Consider the following 20,869-nt stretch of genomic DNA (forward strand, 5'->3'; position numbering starts at 1 on the left):
CTGTGGCTGAAAGGTGTAATCCAGGGACATAAACGTAAATTGAAAGAAAGCTAGAGAATAATCTAGGGACTGTGTAACAGTGAATTTAGCAGTGGGTGAGGATTGTGTCTAATAGAAAAATTACGAGAAAGTTCTTCTATGAACTAAAACAAAAGTACATCACTATTACAAGGAGGTAAGAATATGGTGATACATAGAAAAAATACAATTAATATAACTTACAAACAATAGTTAACAGCAATATTGTAATATTCTTGCCTCAATGTCAAAGAAGGTACTATATCAGTGCTAAATGTAATAATAGGGAGGTATGGGATTTTTTTTCTATTGTAGTAAGAGAAACATTCAAAAATTTACTAAGGCAATGACTGCACAGCTCTGATGAAAGTGAGAGCCACTGAGTGTACAATTTGAATGGACTGTACAAGGCATGGGGCTGTATAACACAGTGAACCATGTGGTGGATGATGGACTGTGGTTAACAATATAACTGTGGGAGCATTCTCTCATGAACTATAATGCATTAAATAATAGCTGGAAAATGTCCTTATTAAAAATTTTTCTTAAGCAGCTCTGAAAAACTCAAATACCTTAAATAGATCTAGTTGAACTGGTTTTCTATTAACCTAATCTTAGTAGTTTACTCTTTGTTCTTAGTTCCTAGGGCAATAACCAGACCTTCTCAGTTCTACTCCCAGGAAAGTCAGGAATAAGATAACATCTCAGCAAAACCACAGAAGCACCTTATAGCCCAGGAAATTTGCAGCTTCCCTGGGATAAAAGGTTATGAACCGGGACATCCAACAGGAGTTTGGCATACACAAGGTAACACAGGATTAAGAAATTTGCTCACATTCCCCTCAGGAGACCCTCCCATCACCCACATGGCAGAATGCATCAAGTAGTTACAATCTGAACCTCAATACTTACTCCCCCTATAAAAACCCTAGCCTCCCCCCACCTTTCTCATTTTGAACTAGTTTGGGGAAGAATCTCCCAGTTCCTTGCTTGCGCACTAGAATAAATCACCTACTCACTGAGAGACATGTTAATAGCTGTGCTTATGGTAACATATATAATACTAATGCATGATGTTAATAGAGGGGTTTATTGAAAAAATACACCAAATGTAAGCTATGGACCAAAGTTAGCAATAATAGTTCGATGATGCTCTTTCAGAATCTGTAGCAAATGTTCCACAAGGCCAGGTGTTGGTGGAGGGGGGATATGTGAGAATTCCGCACATTATGCACGGTTGTTTGATAAACTCATAATTTCACTAATAAAAAATGAAAAAAAAACCTTCAGCAATTGGTTTTATTTTGCTTTATTGAAAACTTGAGAAACTGAGATCCTCTATCTATTAACTGTTTAAATTACAGTTTAATGGGAGCATTTTTGGGACACTGGAATTGTCCTGCATGATATTGCAATGACAGATACAAGCAATTATATATTTTGTCCTAAACTACAAAATTGTGCAGGATAAACCATAATGTAAACTATAGTCCATCGTTAGTAGCAATGCTTCAATATGTGTTCACTGATTTTAGCAAATGTACCACACTAATGAAGGTTGTTGTTGATTTGGGAAAGTGGGGGAGAGGGAGAAGGTGGGGCATATGGGAATCCCCTATATATTTTTTATATACTTTAAAAAAATACTTTATATTACATAAATGTTACATAAAAATATATAGGGGATTCCCATATGCCCCATTTCCTACCCCTCCCACACTTTCCCACATTAACAACATTCTTCATTAGTGTGGTACATTTGTTACAACTGATGAACACATATTGGAGCATTGCCATACTGGAGCATTGCCACTAATTGTGGATTACAGTTTACATTTTAGTTTATACTCTGTCCCGCACAATTTTGTAAGTTATGACAAAATATATAATGGCCTGTATCCATCATTGCAATATCATTCCGGACAATTCCAATGTCCCCAAAATGCTCCCATATTACACCTGTTTTTCACTCTCCCTCCCCTCAGAATCTCCAGTGGCCACTGCCTCCATATCAATGAGAAAAGTTCTGTCATTGCTAGAATAAGTAAGTCTATAGTAGAATAACAGTAAGTCTATTCTAGTCCATCGTTCATTCTCCAAGCCTGAGGATTCTGAGATGGTGATGCCCACTCTGTCTCTAATTGAGAGGGGGCTTAGATCCCATGGGGCAGATAGATGTGACTATCTTGCTTGCAGTCACAGACTCTCTCTGTCCCTACATTTTTTGTGTAAAATTTATGTGATCTAAAGCTTATTTAAAATTTTAAAAAAGATCTAAGAGATAAGGAAAAAACAAACAAAAAATATATAGTCTTGGAAGAATGAATACTTCATCTTTAATGCATGGGGAATAATGGGATCTTTCCATGTATTTCAAAGTCCTTTTTCTGAAGATTACCTGCATTTATAAATCCTATAAATACAAATTCCTGTAGGTTCTTCTTCCTCTTTATGCCCATAAAATTAAACAGATAACACTTGAAAAGGCATTTTAAAAATGTGTGCCTCTTGGACTTGATACTTTGCTGAGTACCATTCTAGTGTTGGTAGGTGGCTTTTATTTAACAGAAGACTAATACATGGGAAGCGGATTTGTCCCAGTGTATAGGGCATCCGCCTACCACATGGGAGGTCCACGGTTCAAACCCCAGGCCTCCTTGACCCGCGTGGAGCTGGCCCATGCACAGTGCTGATGTGCGCAAGGAGTGCCCTGCCATGCAGGGGTGCCCCCGCATAGGGGAGACCCATGTGCAAGGAGTGCACCCCGTAAGGAGAGCCGCCCAGCACAAAAGAAAGTGCGGCCTGCCCAGGAATGGAGCCGCACACATGGAGAGCTAACGCAACAAGATGACGCAACAAAACGAGACACAGATTCCCATGCCGCTGACAACAACAGAAGCGGACAAAAGAACACACAGCAAATGGACACAGAGAACAGACAACTGGGGCAGCAGGGGGAGGAAGGGAAGAGAAATAAAATAATAATAATAATAATAATAATACATCTTTAAAAAAAAAAAAGACTAATATAAACCAAAGTTAATATAATGGAGTATCCTGCACCTGGGTCTCACCAGTTTTTATACCCAAATTAAGCATCTGAAGAGCAATACCCCAATAACTCAAATTAATAAAAGGGAGCATCTCCTCTGCACCACTGATATGTGATACACAAAAAATAACTGAGGGAAAAAAACTGGTTTCAGTGTTATTCACCAAATCCACAAAGATAATGAGACCTTAAAGATACAGTCATTAGAATTTTATTGGGACAACCTCTGAGGAATATTTGCTGTTTGCAGTGCTAGAATTAGAAGCTCTGTCATCATAAGCATCATAGAAACAGGGTTCCTGCAGGAGATACATTCTGCACAATACTCCCCACAAAGTATAGATTTTATAAATTTTATTGAATAATAACAGTATCAATTTATAAAGCAGGCACAGAAAAGAACAGTTCAGTATTATATATGCTTTTTATAATGCATAAACATATTGCCCTTGAAATGGAGGTCATCCAAGTGACATAAAAGTCGAGAAAATTATCAGAGTTGCTGCAGATAACATCAGATGTTAGTATTTTGAGTTTGAGTTCAGATAATGCCACCAAAACTGCTAGATCAACTTAATATCTGTTGTATCTTTTTAAGAATCTTCATTAATATCACTTGTGAACCTCTGTCAGTTTTCTCTCTGTTAAATGGAGACCATAACACCTGCCTTGGTTAACTTGAGAACCGTTAGGAGGAAAATGGATGGCAAAATAAATGAGAGGCAGCATTGTTACTATTATTACTCTATTTTACTGTTATTACTACTAAAACAATAGCTATGACTAAATAAACTGATGATATCAAATCTTTCTGTTAATCTGCATTAAGAGGAACAGAAAAAAGCAATTTTTAAATAATTATGTAACTATACATACGGCAATGATTTAGCCTGACAAGCTAAGACTCCAACTCTCAGATTGATAGTAGGAACCAGTATAATTTGGTATCTTGAGGTAGACCTCTAAATAAGGCTACTAAATAGAAAAACAGGGTACTAACCAAAATGAAGAGATCTACCCAAGATCACGTTCTCTCAGGAATAAAATGTTAAGGTCCCGAGAATTTCTCTCCCACCCGAAAGCCCAGCTGGTACAAATCACTTACTGGAAAGCCTACAGCCGTCTTCATGAGCACCTCCCTACACGTCCCAGGGTGCGTTGGTGTCAGTTTGGGCTCAGGAAAAAGGAAATCTCGTGTGTTTTCTTCATAGCATGCCAACTTTTCCCACACTACAAAGAAAGGAGAAACAAATACAAGAAAAGTACAATTATGTTCTGAAAAATGATTTCTCTATACTCCCAAGTCTAACAAAATAAAAGTTCAGAGAGATGAAGGCAGAGAAGAGTTCATACAAAAATGGGCATTTTTGGTCCCAGCATCTGGTATTCAAGAGGAGAATCTTTTACTTCTTTCTCCTCCTGGTAATTTTTAAAAGTTCTTTTAAGTAATAACAGAGGGGGGAAAAAAAGACTATCTAAAGGGCTTTTTGTCAAAACAAAACAAAGAGGCCCATCTATCTTTCCACCCAGCCATTTCATTCTTTCCTTCAACAAATGTTTATGAAGGACATACCCTGGGCCAGCCCCTGGGGATAGAATAGGAACAAGGACGTGACCACAGGAAGTTTCTAATATAGACTGGGGTTAAATATGTTCCGGATCAAGGGATGGTGGCATTCAAATAGCACAGAGAATAGCTAGAGCTGTGATTCTCAGCAGGGGAGGTGCCACAGGGGGCCCTTTGGAGATTTCTGGGGACATTTCATGGGCAGAAGCCAGGGGTGCCAGATGACCTGCAGTGCTCGAGCTATTCCTGCTCATCAAACAATTTTCCCCATCCTGTTCAACTTCCAGATGTCCAACCAGATATTCTTACAGGCTAAAAACATATTTATAATCATCTGAGTCTAGACCTAACTCAATTTTATATATAAACACAAACAACTTTTTTGCATGATTTTTAAATACTCTTGAGTTTTCCAGAAAAGTAAGTACCATGTGTATCAAGAAACGGGTGTACTTTATTTTGTTTGGATCTTTACCAGAGAACTGTTTGGCAATTAAAAAATCATGTCACATCTAAATACTTCATTACACCTTCTAGGTAATTGTGCTCAGGGTTTATATACTTACATACATATCATTTTATTATGAATCACTTTCCTTTTATTTCTCTTTTATATTACAGGAGGAATACTGTATTGATTTTTTGCAGTGATTTAATTAAGGTAGATTTATTAACTAGGACTATTATTTCAGTACAGTAAAAGAGATGTTACAAAATACTCATCACAAACAACACCTTGGTTCAAACAGAGAACCAATGGTTCAAAATGAGAACCATTGAGCTGAAGGACAGAGAAACTGCCATTTGAGCCATCCTTGTCTACACTAGAGGTGCCACACAAGTGGTTTCACCTGAGAGTGACTACTATACAAAGAATGATCAAAAAAAGTAAGTGGAGCCAATGAGGTAGTTTTACATTAATTGGTGATTGCCTTTATATCTGTGAGAAGAATTCTCATAAAGGTGTATTTCTGTACATCATCTGAAGGAAAAAATTGACTTTACCTCGAATGATATAATGGATTATTTTTCCCCCTACTTATTCCATTTAATGTTTGGGTTCTAATGACGAAAGGATCAAAAGGTAAAAAGTAAGTACTCTGTATTTTTGGCCACAATATCATTTCTTTCCACTTTTCCCCTCCCAAACATTTCCAGTCACAATAGACTGATGTATTTTCCCCTTTGCTCTTCCTTTCCTTGCTTATACTATTCCTTTCAAAATGCCCTTTCTTACTTCCCAGTCTATTGAGATCTTACTCAGCTTTAAAGTTTTACTCAAATGTCTTACAGTATCTTCATCATAACACATTCAAAATAGAACTCTTGATTGTTTCCCCAATCAGCGTTCTCCTAGTCTTCCCATTAGAGGAAATTAAGCCAGTTGCTGAAGACAAAAATCTGGATGCATCTTTGATTCCACTCTTTCTCTTGCTCCTTACATCAATACATTAGTAAGCCCTGATGACCCTTTCTTCAAAATAAATTTAAAATCTGTTCCTTTCAGTCCATCTTTACAGCTATCACCCTGGTGCAAGCTACCACCTCTCTCTTGGACTTCAGAAACTGCCTACAACCTTCAAAAGCCTTCCCACCATATTAGAATAAAATGCTAGCTTTCAAGACTCTACCTCAGCAGGCCTCTAATTGCCTCTTTTCACTTATCACCATTCTCCCCATTGACCATTCCATGTCATCAGGCTTGCCCTTCTTGCTGTCCTTCACACATCAAGTTCACCTCGACCTCAGAGCTCTGCCCTATTACTCTTTCTCCCCCTTCGCCAGATCCCTGCATGGCTACTCCCTCCTGTGGGATGAAAGGTCTTGATTTAAATGGTATCTCTTCAGAGATAGGAGCATCCCTTCCCTGCCACTCCCTATCACAAGATGCTGTTTCACTTTCAACATAATTTTTTTTTTAAGGATTTATTTTATTTCTCTCCCCTTCCCCCCCACCCCTTGTCTGCTCTCTGTGTCAACTCGCTGTGTGTTCTTCTGTGCCTGCTTGCACCCTCGGTGGCACTGGGAAACTGCATCTCTTTTTTGTTACACCTTCTTGCTGCATCAGCTCTTGTGTGTGCAGCACCACTCCTGGGCAAGCTGCGCTTTTATCACACAGGGTGGCTCTCCTTGCAGGGCACACTCCTTGCGCGTGGGGCACCCCCACGTGGGGGCGCCCCTGCGTGGCAGGGCACTCCTTGTACATGGCAGCTCTGAGCATGGGCCAGCTCACCACACGGGTCAGGAGGGCCTGGGGATCAAACCCGGAACCCTCCCATATGTAGGTGGACTCTCTATCAGCTGAGCCACATCCGCTGCCCTCAACATAATATTAATCATGTTATGATTTGCTTCCATGAATGTTCCAGGAAAAGAGGGACTTGTCCTGTTCATTAACATATCTCTGGCAGGAGTGTCTCTAGAAAGGTGTGGAGCCTAGGGCAGTTCAACAGTACAGGGCCCAGCCAGGACCATAACACCTGAAAAGAGGCCACATTGTCAGCATCTTTCACAAGCCACTTGGGATATCACTTCAAAATTGAATTTCAATGATGTTCACAAAAGAGTGGTAACTTCCCAAGTCCGTGGCATATGGCAGATAATTGATAAATGCTTCCTGAATAAATGAACTGTGAGGATTAAAATGAGATAACTTAAGTACCTGCTTACATTAGCCACTCAGTAAACATTAGTTACCCTCTTTAAGACTCGATCTCCAAAAATCTCCAGAGCTGTTAAAAAAAAGAGAGAGAGAGGATTGTGAAGCTCCTCAGTAGAACCTCTCTGGTTGATGTCATTTTCTGGAGATCGCAAATTGCCGCTCCATGTATGAAAATGCCAGCACAGCAAGGGGGTGTTACAGCAAGATCCTAGGCTATAAATAATAAACATATTCACTGAACAAGTCTCATAGCCCAAGTGAAGTGTCTGGAAGAGCTCAGTGTTCTTAATAGGCTAATGGCCCAGTCAGTGATATCATCAATGGCATCATTGAACAATTTACCACTTACCCCACCCCCCTAGAATGGGAAACAAATGCGATTTCAAGAGAAATGATAATTTTAATAACTATATTGGTTAGAAAATGTCTAACACAGAACATATCAGTTTTAAAAATGTACTTCCAGATATGAGATCTCCTTTAATTGCCTTTTTACAGATAAGGAAATTGAGACTTTGAGAATTTAAGATACTTGCCTGATGGCACAATGCTAGTGAGTGGCAAAAGATGAATTCAAAACCTGATAATCTGAGGCTAGTATTCCTTCCTTGCTGATACCCAGTAAACATCACTATCAAAGCATAAAATCAAGCTCTGATTAAGAAAGGATACATGTGTCCCCCTGGCATAGAACCTGACTCCCAGGGATGAGCCTCCCTGACACCGAGGAATTACTATCAAGCACCAACTAGCAACACCAACTGGAAAAAGACCTTAACCAAAAGGGAGAAAGGGTAAAGACAAATTAATTTATATGGCTAAGAGATTTCGAAGTGTTTCAGGAGGTCATTCCAGAGGTTAGGCTTATACACGTCTCAGCAGGATCTCCTTGAATGCCACAGTAAATAAATGCTTCAAATAGCAAGCCACCTGAGGGCTCTGGAGACATCCAGACACTGTAGGCAGGGCAGACAGCTCAGTAGTTTAGTGTCCTGCCAGTGAATCCTATTTTGGAATTCATGTTCCCCAAGATGAAAGTGTTGGACCGAGTTGTGTTTTCCCTACATATGGTTCTTCTGCCACTTCTATTTGAACCTATAGTTAGTACTAGAGTTGACAGTTGTATGTTCAAGAGACAAAATTTTGGGCTGTCCATGTGCCAACTGGGCCCTGAGTCTCAACAGAGTAACACCTACTCTCTAGTGCATTGGACTCTCCCAGGATAACTAACAAGGAGATGATGATGGACAACAACCATCCCAAGGAACAGAGAGATTTTGCAACTGCAAGCAAGATAGTCCTATCCATATACTCTATGGGATGTTAGCCCCCTCTCATTTAGAAGCGGAGTGGGCCTCACCATCCCAGAATCCTCAGAACTGGAGAATGAACAATGGACTAGAGTAGACTTATTGTTATTCTAGCAATGGAAGAACTTTTATCACTGGTGTGCAGGCAGTGAGGGGAGGAAGAGGGAAAAATAGTGTATGTAATACAGGGGCATTTTCAGGATGATACTGAAATGAGAGATATAGGCCATTATATATTGTGTCATAACTTAAAATTGTATGGGAGAGAGTGTAAACTATAATGTAAATTATAATCCACACTTAGTGGCAATGCTCCAATATGTGTTCATCAATTGTAACAAATGTACCATACAACAAATGAAGGATGTTGTTAATGTGGGAAAGTGTGGGAGGTGCAGGGAGTGGGACATATGGGAATCCCCTATATTTTTTATGTAATGTTTATATAATGTAAGCACCTTTTAAAAAATTTTTTTTAAGTTTTAAACAAAGTCCATTTGAAAAAAAAAAGTATGGTTGCATGCTAAAATAACATTTACTGTTGCACTGAAAATATATGATTTACTCCCCAAGTGGAAGAATTTATTTAAAAGGTTAATGAAAACACCAAGTTCACTGTCAAACAGGATTATGCTGCCCCCCTGTGTTCATTCACATTTTTCCATTCTTGTATACTAAAGAACCCAAAGGAGGTCTTTACTTCCGGGCAAAATCATTAGACTTCCTCATTTTTTAACAGTAAAGCCATACGCTAATCTGAGGTACTTGTATAATTAATTTAATGGCCATAATAAGTCTTTTGACTATAATAAATGTGTTTGAAAGTGCTAAGGAAAAAAATATCCAAACAAAGTAATAATCTACAGCAAAATGATAAAGTAACTAACTAGCCAATGAAGAATTGGTCCCTGAGAAGCTAAATGTGGTCCATCTGACCAAACAGTGCAGTCTGCATGACAGTTTAAGCAGATCGTTTTTACCCAATTAGCTAGATCAAGGGCCAGTGGACCAAGGGGGCTCATCGATGTCACCATGCACCTGGTACCACCAATGTCATTCTAGGAAGATTGGCCCAGTGTAGGGCCATGCTCAGTATACCCTCAGTGAACATATGTTGAATAAGTTAATGAGTCAACCAGTAATACAGCTGAAGCTGAACAAAATTGTTATCTTGAGCAATTCAACTTCCACTAAAATTATAATCTAAAATTGAAGGATCATAGACATAAGGAAAAGAAGTATTAATAAAGCCCCTATTTGCATCTGATTAACTTCTGAGTTATGACCAGTATTCATGCATCCAGCTTGAATATTCTCCATCATCACTGTTTTCAAACAAGTTTCTCAAAGAGGAATTTTTGGCCACATGAAAAATATTTAGCAGTCCAAGATATATTAATTTTAAAAAGCAAGTTGTTGGAAGCAGACGTGGCTCAACTGATAGAGCATCCATCTACCATATGGAGAGTCCAGGGTTCGATCCCCTGGGCCTCCAGACCCATGTGCTGAGTTGGCCCACACGCAGTGCTGATGCGTACAAGGAGTGCCGTGCCATGCAGGGGTGCCCCTGCATAGGGGAGCCCCACACACAAGGAATGCACCCCACAAGGAGAAGAACCCAATGTGAAAAAAGCACAGCCTGCCCAAGAATGGCGGCACTGCACACATGGAGAGTTGACACAGCAAGATGACGCCAAAAAAAAAAGGGACGCAGTTTCCCAGTGTCACCGGATAATGCAAGTGGACTCAGAAGAACACACAGCAAATGGACACAGAGAGCAGAAAAAGGGGGGGGGGGGGGGGAGAGAAGGGGAGAAAGGGAGAAAAATAAATAAAAAATACATCTTTAAAAAAAAAAAGCAAGTTGCAGAACATGAGTATTCAACTAACCCTAAAATGTATACTTATGTATATTTGTACTAATAGCATTACATACTAAATACATTAAGAACAATATAAAAAGGTACACAAGAAATTGTTGGGAAGCGGACTTGGCCCAGTGGTTAGGGTGTCCATCTACCACATGGGAGGTCCGTGGTTCAAACCCCGGGCCTCCTTGACCCGTGTGGAGCTGGCCCATGTGCAGCGCTGATGCGCACAAGGAATGCCCTGCCATGCAGGGGTGTCCCCCACGTAGGGGAGCCCCATGCTCAAGGAGTACGCCCTGTAAGGAGAGACACCCAGCACAAAAGAAAGTGCAGCCTACCCAGGAATGGCGCCACATGCATGGAGAGCTGACACAAGATGACGCAACAAAAAGAAACACAGATTCCCATGCCGCTGACAACAACAGAAGTGGACAAAGAAGACGATGCAGCAAAAAGACACAGAGAACTGACAACCGGGGTGGGGCAGGGAGGGGAGAGAAATAAATAAATAAATAAATCTTTAAAAACAAAGAAAAGAAATTGTTAATAGCAATTAGCTGGTAGGAGTTGACAATGAATGAGGTCTTTGATTTTATTTTTATACCGTATACTTTTGTATTAGTTAAACTTTTTATAATGAGAATATTTAGGTATTAGGTTAAAATTTTTAAAAATTTCATGTAAAATGAATTAAGACTAAAATAGGCAGGCTTCTATTTTATTAGCATACTAAATTATAACTTGCTTGTTAGCAGTGATATATGTTTGAACATTAAACTGGGTCAAATAAGAAAAAAATAACTTATGGAAAAATACTCAATGCCCTGGTTTGAGCCTGTCCTTTTTAGGCTGAAAAATGTTCAGTGAGATTTTCTGAGAAACTGGAAGGAAGCATCTCTGATTTTCCCTCTTTTCTGTCTACCTAAGAAAATAATTATATATCCAAAAAAGTAATGATACATCCCTAGATCCATGAGAGTGGAATTCTTATCTCTGTGCGAGGACTACCTCTACCTCTGCATAAGAACTAAGAGTCAGAAGAAAGAACTACAGACTTTTGGGCCAACTCCACTCCCTTAAGGCCTCTGACCTGCCCTTGGGATATCCATGGTGGGCAGGGGCTGTGATACTCATAATAAGTCTCCACAGCCTCTTGTGCTTTTAGCTCAGTAACCTGCCAGGCTCACCTTCTGTCCCCCATGCTCCAAATGGAAACCTTTAAATTAGCTCTGTCCTGGCAAACCTCTAAGACATCACTCAGCTCAACCACTACAACTACCAGCAAGGGCCATTAATTCCACTCAGGTAATCTAAGCCTCACTCAGTGGGGCCTAAACACAGGACAAGAATAAAGATCACACCTGTATCAATTACCATTATTTTAATTTAACTGACTACATCTGTGGAGATAAAAAGATGCAACTGTGACAAAGAAGAGGTACATCATGCTAGAAATGCCAGTAATATGGGGATTTAATCTATAGAAGAAGACAGGAAAGCTTCTGTGAAGAAGTGACTCTTGAGCTGAGAACTGTAGGATAATAAGAATCAACTAGGTAGAGAGAAAAGGGAAGGTACCAGATAGAATAAATAGCATGTGCAAAGGCCCTGATGTAGAAGAAAGAAGGCCAATGTGACTGAGCAAAGGAAGTAGAGGAGGAATGAGGGATAGAAGAAGGCTAGGGGAGCAGGTAGGGACCCTATCATGTAGGCCTTGTGGCCTTCTTTGTTTTGATCCTAAGAATAGTGGTGAGTCAGTCAATGAACGCATGGAGATAGGAGGTGACATCAACAGATTTGCAATTTGTAAATGCCACTCTAGCCTCAAAGTGAAAACAGGTTTAAAGAAGGCTGGGATGGATGCAGAATGATCAGTTGAAAAGGTGACACCCTAATCCATATGTGAGACCACTAATGGTAATTTTTGTTGGTGATGGAGATGAAGAGAAGTGGACGAATTTCATACCTTACCAGAAGTTAAAATCTGAAGGACTCAAATTCCAGGTAGATGGCAGATTAGAGACACAGGACTCGCTTTTCTCCCAGAAAAATAACTAGAGGGATGGCAGGAATAGCCTGGGGAAAAAATGGTCTAGGATTTAGGACACTACAGGAAGGTTGGATACTACCCAGAAGAGAGAAGGGCACAGGAAAACAATCTTGACAGGAAGGCTGTGAGTAGAAACTGCAGCTACTGCTGCTAGCATCCTTCCCCCACCCACAGAGCAGACAGCTTTGAATTCTCTCTGCAGACAAAGGGGGCTGCAGGGGTCCACCTCCCCAGGAATCAGGAGATAGAGGGACACAGCCTAAGGCTGATTCAGCTTTTGGCCAAAAACTTGTTCTGCTGTGTCCCATGAGCCCTTCCAGGCCAAGTCGGGCTGCACCACTGTTGCCCTGGGAATCACCACAGGATGAAGGAGATCCATCTCTCTCAATCACCCTCCCTATTAACATGGACTGGTTATTGAAGATGCAGAGGGGAATAGAATTATTTCATACCCAAGAAAATGGAAGAGGCTGCTAACAAACACTGAAGAATAGTTTCTGAGAAATTTTGATTTGTAAGGCTCAGAATAGCCTTGAGACAGGAACCTCTGTCACATTGCTGCAGTCAGTATTGCAACAAACACACCCTGACCAGGCTTTGAACTGAGAGGGCATCTGATGGTGGAACAAGGAAGTGCATGCAAAGAAATTAAAAGGAAATAACTAACAGAGGCTTTTTCCGGCCTTTACAGCTGCCCTCCCAAAGACCCTTGGAAGTGGGTGTGCAACCCATTACTGGATCCATGGCCCAGATTTGAACACCTAATAGGGGTAATCCTAAAGACCTAGAATAGGTTGAACCAAGAATCAAAGATTAGCAGTAACACACAGCCTCCCACTACTAAATCCCTATGCAAGAGAGAGAAATTGACCATCATAGTAAACTCACCATCATGATCAGCTGCCTAGACATCACCAAAAATATTAAAGTCATACTAAGAAAATGGAAGAAATGGCCCAAGCAAAGGAATATATCAAAGCCCCAGGTAAGACACAGGATTTGAGACAACTAATCAATGAGATGCATACAAATCTCCTAAATCAAATCAAAGAATAGAAAGACAATTTGGCTAAAGAGACAAAGGACATCCAGAAAACACTGGGTGAGCACAAAGAAGAGTTTGAAAACATGAACAGAAAAATAACAGAGCTTATGGGAATGAAAGATTCAATAGGTGAGATCAAAAACACATTGGAGGCGGGCAGCAGACTTGGCCCAGTGGTTAGGGAGTCCACCTACCACATGGGAGGTCTGCGGTTCAAACCCTGGGCCTCCTTAATCTGTGTGGAGCTGGCCCATGAGCAGTGCTGATGCGTGCAAGGAGTGCCGTGCCACGCAGGGGTGTCCCCCGCATAGGGGAGATCCACACACAAGGAGTGCACCCCATAAGGAGAGCTGCCCAGCGCAAAACAAAGTTCAGCCTGCCCAGGAATGGCGCTGCACACACAGAGAACTGCCACAGCAAGATGACGCAACTAAAAGAGACAGAGATTCCCGTGCCGCTGACAACAACAGAAGCAGACAAAAAGAACATGCAGCAAATGGACACAGGGAACAGACAACTGGGGGGGGAGAGGGAAGGGGAGAGAAATAAATAAATAAATATATATTTTTTTTAATCTTTAAAAAAAAACACATTGGAGGCATACAAAAGCAGACTTACAATGACAGAAGTAAGAATAAGTAATGCAGAAGACAGAACAGCTGAAATTGAAGAGAGAACAGAGAGAGAAAAGAATGGAAAAAATCGAGCAGGGGCTCAGGGAGTTGAATGATAGCATGAAGCACAACAACATATGTGTCATGGGAGTTCCACAAGGAAAGAGAAAGGAAAGGGAGCAGAAAGAGTATTTGAGGAAATATGGCCAAAAATTTCCCAACTCTCATGAAAGAAATGAATTTAAATATCCAAGAAGCATAGTATATCCCAATCAGAATAAACTGAGTAGACCTACTCTAAGACTCACAATATTCATAAAGTCAAATGTCAAAGATAAAGAGAGGGAAGTGGATGTGGCTCAACAATTGGGCTCTCATCTACCATATGGGACACCCCAGGTTTGACTCCCAGGGCTCATGGTGAAGGCAAGCTGGCCCATGCCACAAAGAGTTGACAGCCCACACCACGGAGAACTGGCACAGCAAGATGACACAACAAAGGGAGATGCAGAGGAGAGACAGTGAGAGATGCAGCAGACCCAGGAGCTGAGGTGGCTTTAGCAATTGAGTGCCTCTCTTCCACACTGGAGGTCCTAGGATTGATTCCTGGTACCTCCTAAAGAGAAGATGAGAAGAGAAGACAAGCAGACAGAAGAATGTGCAGCGAATGGATACAGAGAGCAGACAGCAAGCAAAGGCAGCAAAAAGGGTCAGGAATAAATAAATAAATCTTTAAAAAAAAAGATAAATAGAAATTTCTGAGAGCAGCAAGGGAGAAGCAAACCATCACACACAAGGGACACCCAGTGAGAGTGCAAATTTCTCATCAAAATCATGGAGGCAAGAAGACAGTGTTATGATATGACTAAGATACTGAAAGAGAATAATTACCAGCTGAGAATTCTGTATCCGGCAAAACTGTCCTTCAAATATGAAGGTGAGTTTAAAACATTCACAAATAAACAGAAACTAAGAGAGTTCATAAAAAGACTCCACCTTTACAGGAAGTATTAAAGGCAGTTGTACAGACCAAGAAGAAAAAGACAGGAGAGAGAGGCTTGGAGGAGAGTGCAGCAGGCAAGACTAGCAGAAAGGATACACAAAAGAGTAAAAAGACATATGCAAATAGCATGTGACATATGAAAACCAAAGAATAAAATGGTGGAAGTAAATAATGCATTTATTTAGAGTGATATTACTGAATGAGAAGAGATTAAACTCCCCAATTAAAGACACAGGCTGACAGAATGGATTAAAAAAAACATGAGGGGAGCAGATTAGCTCAAGTGGTTGACTGCCTGCATCCCATGCATGAGGTTAAAGGTTTAATCCCCAGGACCTCCTAAAAACAAAACAAAACAAAAAAAATAACTCTCATTGGGGAGTGGATATGGCTCAGTGGTTGAGTGCCTGCTTCCATGTATGAGGACCTGGGTTCAATCCCTGGTACCTCCTAAAAAAAAAGAGCGATACATATGATGACTACAAGAAACTCACCGTAGGCCCAGGGATACAACCCGGCTGAAAGTGAAAGGTTGGAAAAAGATATTCCATGCAAACAGTAACAAAAAAAAAAAGAGCAGGAGTGGCTATATTAATACTGGACAAAACAGACTTTAAATGTAAAAAAGTTATAAAGATAATGGAAGGCCATAATAATAAAAGGGACAATCCACCAGGAAGAAATAAGTTTTTAATATCTATTCACCTAACCAGGGCACCAATACATGAGGCATATTTTAGCAAAATTAAATGGAAAACCAGACATCTCTACAATAATAATTAGAGGCTTCAACATACCACTCACACCATTAGCTAGAACAACTAGATAGAATATCAACAAGGAAAGAGAGAACTTGAACAATATGATAAATAAGCTAGACTGAACAGACATATACAGAACTTTGCATCCCAAATCAGTGGATTATACATTCTTCTCAAGTGCTCATGTATCATTCTCCAGGAGAGACCACATGTTGGGTAGGTCTCAATAAATACAAAAAGATTGAAATGATACAAAATACCTTCTCAGATCATAACAGAATGAAACTGGAAATCAGTAACAGATGGGAAAAGTGAAAATTGCAAATGTGTGGAGCTAAACAGCACACTCCTAAACAACCAATAGGTCAAAGAAGAAATTGTAAGAGAAATTAGTAAATATATTGAGACAAATGAAAATGAGAATGCAACTTATTAAAACTTATCAGATACAGCAAAGGCAGTACTGAGAGGGAAATTTACAGCCCTAATTCCTATATTTAAAAATAAGAAAGAGCTAAAATTAAAGACCTAACTGAACACCTGGAAGAACTAGAAAAAGAACAGCAAACCAATCCCAAAGCAACCAGAAGGAAAGAAATAATAAAGAGAAGAAATAAGTGAAATTGAGAATAAAAAAATAGAGAAGCTATTTTTTAAAAATAACCAAACCTGGTTCTTTGAGAAGATCAATAAAATTGACAAACCCTTAGCTAGATTAACCAAGAAAAAAGAAAGAAGATGCAAATAAATAAAATCAGATATGAAGGGGAGGTGGTTACGACTAACCCTATAGAAATAAAAAGGATCATAAAAAGATAGTATGAGGAACTGTATGCCAACAAATCAGACAACCTATATGAAAGGGACAAATTATTAGAAACCCACAAACAACCTATACTGACTCGACAAGAAATGCAAGAACTCAAATAATCAATCCCCTACATTTTTGATATAACATTTATGTAATCTAAGTATCTTTTTTAGAAAAATTTCCCAACAAAGTCCACAGATGGCTTCACAGGTGAAATATACCAAATATTTCAAGAAGAATTAACACCAATCCTCTTTCAAAAAAAATTGAAGAGGGGGGAAAATTTACCCAACACATTTTGTGAGGCCAACATCACCCTAATACCAAAGTCAGATAAAGATAATACAAGAAAATAAAATTAAAGTCCAATCTCTCCAAAGAACATAGATGCAAAAATTCTCAACAAAATACTTAATATTGAATCCAAGAGCATATGAAAAGAATTAAACCCCACGACTAAGTGGGATTTATTCCTGGTATGCAAGGGTGGTTTAACACAAGAAAAACAGTAAACATTATATACCACATTAACAAATTGAAGGGAAGAAAAACTAAATGACCATCTGGATTAATGTAGAAAGGCATTTGACAAAATGTAGCATCCTCTCTTGACTTAAAAAAAACACTTTGAAAGAGAAATATAAGGGGAAAATTCCTCAATATGATAAATGTATGAAAAATTCACAGCCAACATCATACTCAATGGGGAAAGGTTGAAAACTTTCCATCTAAGATCAGGAACAGGACAAGGATACCCACTGTCATCACTGCTATTCGACACTGTGATAGAAGTTTTAACTCAAGCAATCAGGCAAGAAAAAATATAATAAAAGGCATTCAAATAGGAAAAGAGGAGTTAAAACTCTCATTGTTTGCAAATGACACAATCCTATATTTAGAAAACTGAAATGTCTACAACAAAGCTACTTGAGCTAATAAATGAATTCAGCAAAATGGCAGAATACAAGATCAGCATGCAAAAAATCAGTAATATCTCTGTACACTAGTACTGAACAATCTAAGGAGGAAATCAGGGAAAGAATTCCATTTACAATAGCAACAAAAAGACTCAAATACCTAGGAATCAATTTAACCAAAGAAGTATAGGACATATATCCAGAAAACTGTGTAAGAATGCTAAAAGAAATCAAAGATGACATAAACAAGTAGGAGAGCAGTCCATGTTCATGGATTGGAAGACTAAATATCGTGAAATGTAAATTCTACTCAAACTGATTTACTGATTGAATGCAATACCAATCAGAATTCCAACAGCCTTTACTTTGCAGAAACAGAAAAGGCAATCAGCAAATTCATTTGGAAGGGCATGTGCACCCAAAGAGCATTCTAAAAATGAAGAACAACACAAGAGGACTCTCACTACATGACCTTGAAATATATTACAAAGCTACAGTGGTCAAAACACCATGGTACTGGCATAGATACAGATACACTGATCAGTGAAATAGAATTGAGAGTCCAGAAATAAACCCTTACCTCTATAGACAACTGTTTTTTGACAAACCTACCAAGTTTGCATTACTGGGACAAAACAGTTTCTTCAATAAATGGTGCTGGGAAGACTGGATATCCATAACTAAAAGAATGAAAGAGGTCCCCTATCTTACTCGCTATACAAGAATCAACTCAAAATGGATCAAAGACCTAAATAGAAAAGTCAGGACTATAAAACTACTAGAAGAAAATGTAGGGGAAAATCTTAAAGATTTGTGGTAGGTGGTAGTTTTATGAATCTTATACCCAATCCATGAGCAACAAAAGAAAAAATAGATAAACTGGACCTCCTCAAAATTAAAAGCTTTTGTATCTCAAAGAACTTTGTCAAAGGGTGAAAAGGCAGCCAACTATTTGGATATTACATATCCAATAAAAGTTTAATATTCATGATATATAAAGAGATGTTACAATTCAACAATAAAAAGACAAACAGGGAAATGGATGTGGCTCAAGTGACCGGGCTCCCATCTACCATATAGGAGGTCCAGTGTTCAATTCCCAGGGCCTCCTGGTGAAAGGTAAGCTGGCCTGTGCAGTGAACTGGCCTGAGCCGAGAGCTGGCCCACACAGCTGGTCCAAGTAGAGTCCTGGCCTGTGCAGAATGTGGGTCTGTGCAGGAAAGCTGGCCCATGCATGAATGCTGGTCTGTGCAGAGATTTGGCACAGCAAGATGATGCAACAAAAAGAGACACAGAAGAGAGACATAAGAGATGCAACAGACCAGGGAGCTGAGGAGGTGCAAGAGATTGAGTGCCTCTCTCCCACTCCAGAATTTTCCAGGATTGGTTCCCAGTGCTGCCTAAAGAGAAAACAAGCAGACACTAAAGAATACACAGTGAGACAAAACAACGAGAGGGTGTGGAGAAGTAAATAAATAAAATAAATCTTTAAAAGAAGACAACAATCTGATTAAAAAATGGGCAGAAGACTTGAATAGACATCTGTTCAAAGAAGAAATACAAATGGTAAAAAAACACATGAAAAATGTTCAACATCACTAGCAATTAGGGAAATGCAAATCAAAGTTACAATGAGATATCATTTCACACCTATTAGAATGGCCACTATTAAAAAGTGTGAAAACTACAAGTGTTGGAAATGATGTGGAGAGAGAGAAATGCTTATTCACTGTTGGTCAGAATGTAGAATGCATAGCCACTGTGGAAGACTGTTTGGCAGTACCTAAGGAAGTTGAATATAGACTTGCTCATGACCCAACAATACCATTACGAGGTATATACCCAGAAGAACTGAGAGCAGTGATACAAACAGACATCTGCACACTGATGTCCATAGTGGCATTATTCATAATAAATCTAAATTATAACAGCCAGCATTGGTTAGGATATGGGGAATGAGAATCTAACACAGTGTTAGAAGAAGGAAAAGTAGTGGGACCTTTCTGGGGAAGAGATGACCCCAAATTACATGATACAATGCAATCTATTCTTTCCGAATATACCATGATATGAAAGACAAAGAATGCTAAACAATATTAATGATACTTTGTAAGGATAATAACACTACAGAAAAAATACATAACTATTGATGATGACAAAAAAAATTACAGGTAACAACATAGAGTGAACAAGCAAACCCTAAAATATTATATTCCTAACAGTCATAGGCCTATAAAAACATATAAATAAAAATTAATGAAATTCCTTATAGCTATTAAATGATGCAGATCTATGCTTTTAGAAATGAAATATAGGGAAGCGGACTTGGCCCAATGGATAGGGCGTCCGCCTACCACATGGGAGATGCACAGTTCAAACTCTGGCCCTCCTTGACCCATGTGGAGCTGGCCCATGCACAGCGCCCTGCCACGCAGGGGTGTCCCCCACGTAGGGGAGCCCCCCATAAGGACAGCCTCCAAGCACGAAAGAAAGTGCAGCCTGCCCAAGAATGGAGCTGCACACACGGAGAGCTGACACAACAAGATGACACAAGAAAAAGAGACAGATTCCTGGTGCGGCTGATAAGGACAGAAGCAGTCACAGAGGAGCACACAGCGAATGGACAAAGAGAGCAGACAATTGGGGGGGGGGTAAAGGGGGAGAGAAAAAAAAAAAAAGAAATATAATAGTAAAATACAATGATGGAAAGCTAGCAATAGAAGAAAACCTATGGGACACTATTTATATAAAAATTACTCATCTATGTGTTCTATCCACAGAGAAATATCAAGAAATAGGTTCACCAAAACATAAATCCTTAGACGTGCAGGATTTCCTAATTTTCATTTGGGAAAGGAAAAACATAAATGTGAAATAGCAAAGAACAAAAGAGAATTAGGAGGAAGGAAATGTTTTGAGTTTTAGATTCTCTCTCTTCTCCCTCCCCTCTCCACCTCTCTCACCTCCCCCGCTCTTCTGGCCAGCCCTCTCCGTCTCTCACCCTTCTCCCTCCCTCTCCCTCAGCCTATCCCTCCCTGTCCCTCAGTTTCCTCCTCCCTCTCCCTCTCTCTCTCCCTCCCACCCCCACTCCCTCAGTCTCTCCCTCCCCCTCAGTCTCATCCTCCCTCTCCCTCAGTTCCTCCCTCTCTCCTTCTGCCTCTCTGCCCCACTCTCTCTCCTTCAGTTTCTCC

The 20,869-nt window shown here is 39.7% G+C and overlaps 1 protein-coding gene across 7 annotated transcripts in view; it reads right to left on the reverse strand.

Annotated features, from left to right (window-relative positions):
• The window catches only part of SPATA6L (spermatogenesis associated 6 like), an 82,413-nt gene that overhangs the window by 44,997 nt on the left and 16,547 nt on the right, over positions 1–20,869 (reverse strand). For all 7 annotated transcript variants that reach the window (XR_011649396.1, XM_058301798.1, XM_058301800.2 and 4 more), the window contains one exon: positions 4,176–4,300. Coding sequence is in view for 6 of the 7 variants with exons in the window: in XM_058301798.1 (XP_058157781.1) it covers positions 4,176–4,300 (125 nt within the window). In the remaining variant the exon portion in view is untranslated. The remainder of the gene's footprint in view (positions 1–4,175; positions 4,301–20,869) is intronic.

The sequence above is a fragment of the Dasypus novemcinctus genome, chromosome 8, assembly GCF_030445035.2.
Source record: "Dasypus novemcinctus isolate mDasNov1 chromosome 8, mDasNov1.1.hap2, whole genome shotgun sequence".
Classification (NCBI taxonomy): domain Eukaryota; kingdom Metazoa; phylum Chordata; class Mammalia; order Cingulata; family Dasypodidae; genus Dasypus; species Dasypus novemcinctus.